We start from the raw sequence: 10,104 nt of genomic DNA on the forward strand, positions 1-10,104 counted from the left end.
TATCTTTTAGTTTAATTAATTAATGATTTATATGCTTATATGGTTGTGGACCTCGTATTTCGTCTCATGCGCTTCTACTTGATGGCGAGCTCGAATTTTATTTTAAAAAATTGATTTTATTTATTAGAAAATGACTTAGAGTCGCCACTTATTTTTGTTTTATTTTTAAAAGGGTAAACAAAATAAGAAAGAAAATCCTAAGTGTGACTCCTTATTTGGAAAAGGTGGTTTGTGAAAAACCGGATCGGGTTCAAGGGTCAAGTAACTTATGGGGAAGGTACGACAAAAACCGTAGCACCCCTCTAAATCCCTAAAGATGGGTCTCTACTAATAAAATGAAATTGACGTGACAATCAATAAGAAAATCAATAGATACCCAAATCGATTATGCACATGTGGGAATCAAAACATGTATCGACAATGACCAGAGTGAAAGTGGGTGCATACCTAGGCAACGAGCCACCATGCGCTATCAAGAGAGAGAGTTAGTGCATAGTAAAGAATACAAAATATGTTACTCATGTCATTAAACAAGATGAAGAACCACCAATAGCATGCATGACATTTTATTCAAATCCATTTTTATTTTAAAAGAAATTTATTTGATGTCGGGCCCTTACCATAGTTCAATTTATTTTTGAGTGAATCGATTTCGTAAATTCCATCACCAAGAATTACGAAAAATAAATTTACACTTATTTTAAAATATTTTGAAAATCAAAGAAAATTCGAAAGTGGCTTGTCGGAAAGAAAATGACAACCAAATTTTATTGAAAATGGGATGTGGGTGTCTAAAAACTCTAAGGATGAAGTTAAAAAAAATTCTGATTGCTTTGATGGAAAGCAGATTTTAGAAAACCAATTTAGAATGGAAAATCACAAGGAAATGTGAAATGCGCCATAATGAGAGGAAGTGGCGTTGTAGGAGTGGGGCCTATAGGTATGATTGAGACTGCATTACTGGTGTGTGGGTGCTGTTACTGGATCTTCACTTGCAGAGCATTGGGTTTTGGGCCACTTCAAGGAGTTTCATTTCTTTATGGGAAAACATATTCCTTCTAGTTTCAATATTATGACCTAACTGATCCATCAAATACCTGGCAGTGTTTCGAGCATTGTGATGATCTGATTCTCAATGTTTCCAATCAGGGCTGACAGATTTATTGATTGATTATGTACTGCCTTCCTTTTAACCAAAAGCCCAAGAAGTAGAATTCCTTCCAATGCCTGGCAACAACTGTACTGATGTCAACTGGTGTCGTTCCCCTTTATCACTTCCAGAAGCTCACTATGTCTTTTTACGTCTTCATCAATCTCCTTTAGCTTCCTACCAAGACGGAGCAGGCTGTGTCTATTCCCAGTATCCCCTTCACTATCTGCTAGGTACTGACAGCGCCTGTAGAAATGAGGGTGGATATTACTCCATTCCTTGCTGAAAGCTAACGACCTTTCCCAATCAGTTAAGAGTGGCTGGCTTGTCTACTATGAAGACCTCAATTAGCTTGCCATAATCACGAGTCGTTTCATGATTACCCGAGCACTCAGGATCACCTTTCCCACCTTTCTTTCCACTCAAATCCAAATCATCAAACATGTAATGGTCCCGAATGGAGGGATAGTGGCCATGCAAGGTCATCAATGACTTCTTCTAGTGCTGCAGACTTGGCAGCGAAACTGAGAGGAGTGCCTCCAACTGGTTCAGAGTTGCATGCAGTCTCATGAAATCGCATATGGGATCCTTGTTCTTGTTATCGATCGGCTCCTCTAATCATCATCAATGATTAGGAACTTAGGAGGTGCGTCTGCCATGTAGCCATTGCCACTCTCCTGTAGCTCTTTCACACCAGCATCACATTTGGAACACTATCAACACGTCCTTCAACAGTGCCATTACCAGTCAGATTTGCGAAAGATCCTTCACTTCCACCATGCTTTCTGCATCTATAACTTGAATTTCCCTACCCAGCCGCTCCTCTGGAAAACTGACCTGAATAGGCTGAACCAGTCCCACTTCTTCCGGCATCATATGTGATTGGATACCATGGGGTTGCCTAAATGAATCCCGCTTTGAAGACCAGGGAAACAATGATAGCTGATTCTCCATCTCAGCAAATATGCAACCCACAGACTACACACCAGCAGGAGAGGAATAGTGACGTAGTCCAAGCAGTATTTTAGGTGCTCTACACCACAAAAACCATCACCTTATGTATGAATGCCTTAACAGGAACTAAGTGCACTTGCCAATCCCGAATCTGCCAGCTTTAATGCATTGGTACATCGATATAAAAGCAAGCTCTGTGGCTTTGTTTCCTGCCACACTAACAACCGAAACACCCACAACATGAAATGAACCCACGAGGATGCCACCAGACTTGATGGTTTCAGGGAATTGGACGTGTTTGAAACTGAATGGGATTGATAATGCTACTCCTTCACGTACTGCTTTGTCAAAAGGTTCAGTATGTCGGCACACAATACCCTCTCTAAATCCCATCACATGTGGCCAGTCAAGCTCTAGGCGCGCCAAACATCTCCATATCTTTCAAGAAGGTCATGCATGCGTCAAAACGGTCATGCATATGGGTATGGTCTCCTCAATCGATGAGTGGACTGGCAGAAAGCTTCGGGTTCAGTGCCATTGGGTTGGCATCTGGACATTGAGTTAATCTAGTTGTCTCCAGGAGTTGTCTGTGTATGGCTTGCACGTTATGCATATTGTTAGGCAGTTAGGAGTTAGGTTCAGCAGTTACTAAAATTAGGGTAGCATTTATTTTTGAGCAGTTTTATTTTTAGAAAACGTGGGCTGTAATGTTAGTGGTGCAGTTATGATTTTGTATTTGCTTATATAATGAGAAAAACCAGAAAATGATGGAAGTAAGTTTTAAGCATCGCAAAAATCCTCTGTGTTTGTTTTGAGTTTCAATTTTGTTACTGGCTTTAAGAGAACCAACATTTGGTATCAGAGCCAAGTTATCAAAGCAATGGCCGGTGACGAAGGAGATCCATCTAAGACGCTTGCAGTCGTCAAACCGACGGCAAGAGGAGCCTCAATCCCGATCCAATATCCAACGTTAAGCGAAACGAACTACGACATATGGGCTGTCAAGATGAAGATAATCTTGCGTTCGCTAGGAGTATGGTCAGTGATCGAAGGTGGAGACACAGACGCTGACAAAGATCAAGGCGCCATGGTGGCCATTTCTCAAGCTGTGCCAGATGATGTGATGATGGCAATCGCGGAGAAGCAGACGGCCAAGGAGGCTTGGGACGCACTCAGGGAGATGCGAGTTGGTGAAGATCGCGTCAAGAAGGCACGCGTACAGGTGCTGAAACGGCAACTGAACAAGTTACACATGGAGGATTCAGAAACAATAAACGAGTTTTCCATGAAGCTTACCACTCTGGTGGGTGAGATCCGTTCGCTGGGCACGAAGCTCGACGACAGCGAAGTTGTTGAAAAACTGTTCAGTGCAGTTCCAGATAGATTTCTCCAAATTATCGGAACGATCGAGCAGTTTGGCGATATTGAGAACATGTCGGTTTCAGAGGCGGTTGGCCGTCTCAGAACCTTCGAGGAAGGACTTAAAGGGCGACTGCACTCAAAGGGCAGTGGAGAACAGTTACTCGTTACCCAGGCCGAGTGGGAGGCAAGAATCCCAAAGGCAAAGAGAGATGAAGGTTTCAGCAACAACAAAAGAGGAGGACGTCACGGGAGAGGACGTGGTCGTGGGCGTGGATATGGTGGAGGTCGAGGAAATGGTGAACGCACTAACGAAGACCGAAAGCCACGCAACTTCGACAAATCCAAGGTTAAGTGTTTCAATTGTAATGAATATGGACACTTCGCAAAAGATTGTCCCAAGCCAAACCGAAGAGAGAGGGCCAATCTTGTTACAACACAAACCGATGATGAACCGGCACTGCTGATGGCCGAAACTTGTGTTCTCAGCCACGCAATACAGAACGAGCATGTGTTACTGCACGAAGACAAGGTGGTGCCAAAGATTAAAAGCACTCGAGAGAAGGCTTGGTATTTAGATACCGGCGCAAGTAACCACATGACCGGTTGTATCGAAAAATTTGCTGAAATTGACACGACCATTAAAGGGTCAGTCAAATTTGGGGATGGCTCGGCTGTAAAAATCCAAGGAAGAGGTTCGGTTTTGTTTAAAGGCGTCACAGGTGAACATCGAATACTTACTAATGTCTACTACATCCCGATGTTGAAGAGCAACATAATAAGCCTTGGCCAGTTAGATGAGAACGGATGCAAGGTTGTGGTTGAAGGAGGTGTTATGACTATTTTGGACAGATCACAAAGGCTACTAGCAAAAGTGAACAGGTCAAGCAACCGGTTATATGTGTTTAACATAGCACCAGCTCTACCCGAATGCTTTCTGGTAAGGAGCAAAGAAGAAGCGTGGCGATGGCATGCAAGATACGGGCATGTGAATTTTCATGCCTTGAAGTCTCTAAGTCAGAAACAGATGGTGCACGGCTTGCCCATAATCGAGCATGAGGACCGCATCTGTGATGGTTGTTTGATTGGAAAGCAACACCGAAATCCTTTTCCGGCAGTGGCAAACTTCCGAGCAGAATCACCTCTTGACCTGTGGCATGGAGATTTATGCGGCCCAATTACCCCTGCTACTCACGGAGGGAAACGCTATTTCTTGTTGTTGGTTGACGATTGTACAAGATTTATGTGGCAGGTGCTGATCCGAGACAAAGACAAAGCATTTGAGGCATTTAAGAAGGTCAAAGCTGCAGCCGAAATGGAGAAAAACAGTAAGCTGAAAGCTTTGCGCACGGATCGTGGCGGCGAATTCACCTCAAATGAGTTCGAGACTTACTGTGAGCTGTTGGGAATTAAGCGTTATCTCACGGCGCCTTATTCTCCTCAGCAGAACGGAGTTGTTGAACGAAGAAATCAGACGGTGGTCGGCATGGCAAGGAGCTTGTTGAAAAGCATGGGAGTCCCAGGTGGATTTTGGGGAGAAGCGGTATCAACTGCCGTATATCTCTTAAATAGAGCACCAACAAAGAGCGTCGTCGGCAAAACTCCCTATGAAGCATACTATGACCGCAAGCCAAGTGTCGATCATTTTCGTATTTTCGGATGCCTTGCACATGTATAAGTAGTTACACCGCACATTCCGAAGTTGGCTGATCGTAGCAAGCAAATGGTGTTCATTGGTTATGATATGAATACGAAAGGCTATCGAATGTTCGACCCAGCGACAAGACGAGTTGTGGTGACACGAGATGCAGTGTTCGAGGAGGAGAAAAAGTGGGAGTGGAGCAACTCTCCAGTAACAGGTACAGGATCAACAGGGAACACTCTTACAGCACACTATTTTACCATAGCAGGCGCATCTGATACGACAAATCAGGAAGATAAAGTAGCGGTCAGCAATTCTGGTATGGATTTCCCACAGCCGACACAGGAACAAACTGGTAACCGATACCAGTATGCTTCACCAGTGATGAACATGAGATCCAGAACATCTGTTTCAGACCCCGATTCATTGACACCACACACTCCAGATGCAACTTTTGATGCTTTTGAAGGTTCGACCTCAACAGAAGGAGTGCAGCCCACAACATCTGATGAGAGTTCATCAGAAGGACCACGGGGTAAGCGTGACATCAAAAGCCTTTATGATAAAACCTTCCCAATAGAACTGGAGTATTCGGGACTGTGTTTGCTAGGAGAGAAGGAGCCATCAACTCTCGAAGAAGCTAAGGCAGACCCGATGTGGAGAAAAGCAATGGAGGAGGAAATTTCTTCCATTCGAAGGAATGAAACTTGGAAGCTCGTCCCATTACCCGACAGCCACAAACCTATAGGTCTAAAGTGGGTTTACAAACTAAAGAAGGACACTTAAGGCAGAATCGTGAAGCACAAGGCGAGACTAGTGGCAAAGGGGTACGTTCAGCGACAAGGCATAGACTTTGATGAAGTTTTTGCCCCTGTTGCTCGGCTAGAGACGGTACGTTTGCTGATCTCTATTGCGGCACATGAAGGATGGGAGGTGCATCATATGGATGTAAAGTCAGCCTTCCTCAACGGTGAGTTGGAAGAAGAAGTGTATGTAATTCAACCGCCGGGATTTGAAATAAAAGGAGAAGAACACAAGGTATTGAAACTGCACAAGGCATTGTACGGTTTGCGACAAGCACCTAGAGCCTGGAACTCAAAACTGGAAAAGTCATTGAGGACACTCGGTTTTGAGAGGTGTTCTTTAGAACATGCCGTGTACATGAGAAATCAAGGTAAAGGGAATTTAATTGTTGGAGTCTACGTGGATGATTTAATCATCACTGGAGAGTATATTCAAGACATAGACAAGTTCAAATCACAGATGGAAAAATTGTTTAGCATGAGTGACCTTGGGTTACTAAGTTACTATATGGGAATTGAAGTCTGTCAGAATTCTCAAAGGATTACACTCAACCAGTCGGCATATGCAAGGAAGGTTTTAGATAAATGCGGCATGAAAGATTGCAACCCTTCGCAAATCCCGATGGAACCTCGTCTGAAACTGAGCAAGGAAAGCACAAGTCCACCTGTAGACACAACTCTGTACCGAAGTATTGTTGGCAACTTAAGATACCTACTGCACACGCGCCCAGATTTGGCATTCTCTGTCGGCATGGTGAGTAGATACATGGAGAAGCCCACAACGGAGCACATGGCCGCGGTGAAGCACATACTGCGGTACGTGAAAGGAACTTTAAACCTCGGTTGCGTTTATGAAAAGAAGGAAGGAAGCTTGAAGCTGATCGACTACTCTGATAGTGATCTAGCTGGTGATACTAATGATAGGAAAAGCACCTCAGGTTTAATATTTTTCCTTGGGTCAAATCCTATTAGTTGGTGTTCACAAAAACAAAAAGTGGTTGCGTTATCTTCCTGTGAAGCAGAGTATATCGCTGCCTGTGCAGCAGCATGTCAAGGAGTATGGCTGGGACGATTGTTGGCAGAGTTGTTAAAAACCGAGGTTAAGAAAGTGTTTCTGAAGATTGATAATCAGTCCGCAATTGCGTTAAGCAAGAATTCAGTTTACCATGAGAGGAGCAAACACATCGATACCCGATTCCACTACATTAGAGATTGTGTTGAATCAGGAATGATTGAAATTCAACATGTTTGCACAGAAGATCAGCGTGCTGATATTCTGACAAAGTCACTTGCAAGATTGAAGTTTTTGGAGATGAGAGAGAAAATTGGTGTGCGGATCGTCAGTGGAGGACAACAAGCTTAAGGAGGAGATTGATGAGTTAATCTAGTTGTCTCCAGGAGTTGTCTGTGTATGGCTTGCACGTTATGCATATTGTTAGGCAGTTAGGAGTTAGGTTCAGCAGTTACTAAAATTAGGGTAGCATTTATTTTTGAGCAGTTTTATTTTTAGAAAACGTGGGCTGTAATGTTAGTGGTGCAGTTATGATTTTGTATTTGCTTATATAATGAGAAAAACCAGAAAATGATGGAAGTAAGTTTTAAGCATCGCAAAAATCCTCTGTGTTTGTTTTGAGTTTCAATTTTGTTACTGGCTTTAAGAGAACCAACAGAAAATGGATGCTTGCTCATAGTATTAGGGACTGGCTGCACTGTATTAGAGGACTCTCCTTTGTGATGCATGGGTCTTCCTATTGTAGCGTCGTTTTTGACCCGCTATTACGTCTATTGGAGGAAGGATCATGACAGGCGTTAACCCCACCATAATAAAAATACAGGAAATTATCTTCTATAGGAGAGCAGGCCCATTATGCTTTTTATCAGGTGCAGCCTCGGCAGTAGCAGTTGCTGCTCCTCCAAAAGGGGATCCGGCAGCTGCAATATCAAGGCCGCCACCGCTGATAGAAGCAAGCAGTGCAGAGAGTCCAGCCGTGGAAGCGCCACCAGGAACCATACCCAGCCCGAGGAGAACAAGAGTGGTTGGCTTGTTCACAAATAGCGATGATGGACCCATCATTAGCCCGACTAAAGCAGGGCCTCCCTCCGAGGGAAGTCCCAATCCCAGCCCAGCTCCTACCAGATTGCTATCTGCCTTTACATGCCCGCTCCACTGGGTGGTGCTGCTATCTTGCTGTGCAGACGAAGACGGTGACATTGCCAAATCCTAAACCCCGAAGCAAGGACGCGTTTGATGCGGCTGCCCCCATTTGTGCTGCCTTCTGCAATGATGCGGTAGCCGACATTGCCGGTTGCGGAGATGGAGCGTAGTGCCGATGGTTTTTTATCAGGGGTTGGAAAGAGGGAGGAGGCACTGTTGGATAGGTATAGAGAACTGAAATGAAAACCTCCAGTGCATGGCTCTATGTCAGTCCTTTTTCTTCATGCGCTCTACAAAGTGAGCTGCTTATGTGCAAAACGATGGGAGCTAAAGAGCTCATGCTCGTTTTGGTTCTGTAGGGCCATACACTTGCGATTTTATCTGGTGTCCTTTGTTTCTATGCCTGAGTCACTTGGATGTGAGATATGTAGGGTGAATTAACATCCAAACCTTTCAAATCTGCGTTACTCTCAGCGTGTTTAAGCAAAACTAGGATGTATTTAACAGATTTGACAGACGACCATCCTTGCCCATTTGAATGTCTATTCTTTGCCCGAGCAGTTCGTCCAACACCTCTACAAAAACGGGTGAAAGGCATGGCTTGCTCGTGAACTGGGGCGTCCTCCAAATACTCTCTGGCCATGGTCAAAAGCAACCTACTGGTTGCATGAGTAGTCTCCCTGGTATTCTTGAAATGAACTCTGAAATCTGAGTCCCTGGTCTTGCAAAACTTGGTGGGATTGTCTGACTCTCTAGAGTACTTCACCATGGCGACTTATGATGCTACTGCTTCCTCCTTCCTTAGACACCGATGAGAAAACTGATGCACACCATGGATGGGTACCAGGAACAGGGAAAAACAGAGAAAACAGAGCACAAGGGGAAGGGATAAAACGAACCCATACAAAGCCACATTTCATGTTTGAATCAATGGGCTTAGATGAGGGTGAGTGAAATCAAACAAGTATCCCATGGAATTGAAATAAAAATAACAAGACTTCCACATGATGCATAGTGAAACTAAACCAGAGCTGTGCTACTCTCGAATCATCCCAAAGAAAATGAAGGAGATAGCAACCAAACATGAACCATAAAAGCTAAACACAAGTCAAGCAATCCACAGAAAATATCGAGAAAAGAGAAAGAGACTATTTACCAACGAAGCAAAACAAAGGATTAGTGGCAGTCATACCTTTACCTTCTTCTCCTTTAAGCTGACTGCAACTCTCTCTCTTCCTAGTAACCTCAAAATATCTCAGGCTCTCTCCTCTCTCTGCTCCAGGAAGCCTCCTCTGTAGATCTTTAAAAATGCACCCCCTCTCGTCTGGCTTGCCCTCCAAGAAAGAATCCCTCTCCGAAAATATACCTGCAACTCCTCTCCTCCAGCAAAACTCTCCTCTCAAGCTAACCTTTTCTCCTCCCAAAATATCTCCCAACCAAAACGTCTCGCACCTCCCTCCTCTGCCAACCCACCTCAAAAACCACCTCCTCTCTCTGCCAAAAACCCCTCCTGCCGGTAACAGAAGACGCTCCTACACAACGGCTTCTACAGATTCTCTCCTTTACAGGCGTCTCATCCTCATTGGCTCATTCAATAGCACTAGCTGAATCCATAACAGCCTCTCTTGAGGCAGCACGTGGCTCTTGAAAGAGCCCTCCACTTGGCAAAGAAAATGACCTGCAGAAAAAAATAAGAACGAGCCCCAAATGGGGGTCTGGTATTTTATTTTTGACGATTTTAAAATTTTGTTTTTGTGGAATATTTTTTTTGTCATAATTTTTCTTCTTGTTTTTATAAAGATAAAAAATATATATATTTATTGTACAATACAAAGGTCATAATCGTATTTGACGATTTTAAAATTTTGTTTTTGTGGAATATTTTTTTGTCATAATTTTTCTTTTTGTTTTTATAAAGTTAAAAAAAAATATTATTGTACAATACAAAGGTCATAATCTTTTTTGGGTGAAAACATAATTTTTATTTTTTTATTGTTCATCTTTTATTCCTTTGAGCATCTGTCATATGAATCCGATCAAG

At 43.5% G+C, this 10,104-nt stretch overlaps 1 protein-coding gene across 1 annotated transcript; it reads right to left on the bottom strand.

Moving 5' to 3' along the window:
• Positions 1-8,460: 8,460 nt before the first annotated feature.
• On the bottom strand, positions 8,461-8,832 carry LOC117905783 (60S ribosomal protein L17-2-like). The gene has a single exon (XM_034818653.1). It carries the CDS (start codon positions 8,830-8,832, stop codon positions 8,461-8,463), a length of 372 nt encoding a protein of 123 aa, XP_034674544.1.
• Positions 8,833-10,104: the final 1,272 nt, after the last annotated feature.

This window comes from Vitis riparia, chromosome 18, assembly GCF_004353265.1.
Source record: "Vitis riparia cultivar Riparia Gloire de Montpellier isolate 1030 chromosome 18, EGFV_Vit.rip_1.0, whole genome shotgun sequence".
In the NCBI taxonomy this organism is placed as follows: Eukaryota; Viridiplantae; Streptophyta; class Magnoliopsida; order Vitales; family Vitaceae; genus Vitis; species Vitis riparia.

What these genes read in the sequence shown, in the direction of transcription:
- LOC117905783 (XM_034818653.1), bottom strand. Translation starts at nt 8,832, where the DNA reads ATGGTGAAGTACTCTAGAGAGTCAGACAATCCCACCAAGTTTTGCAAG.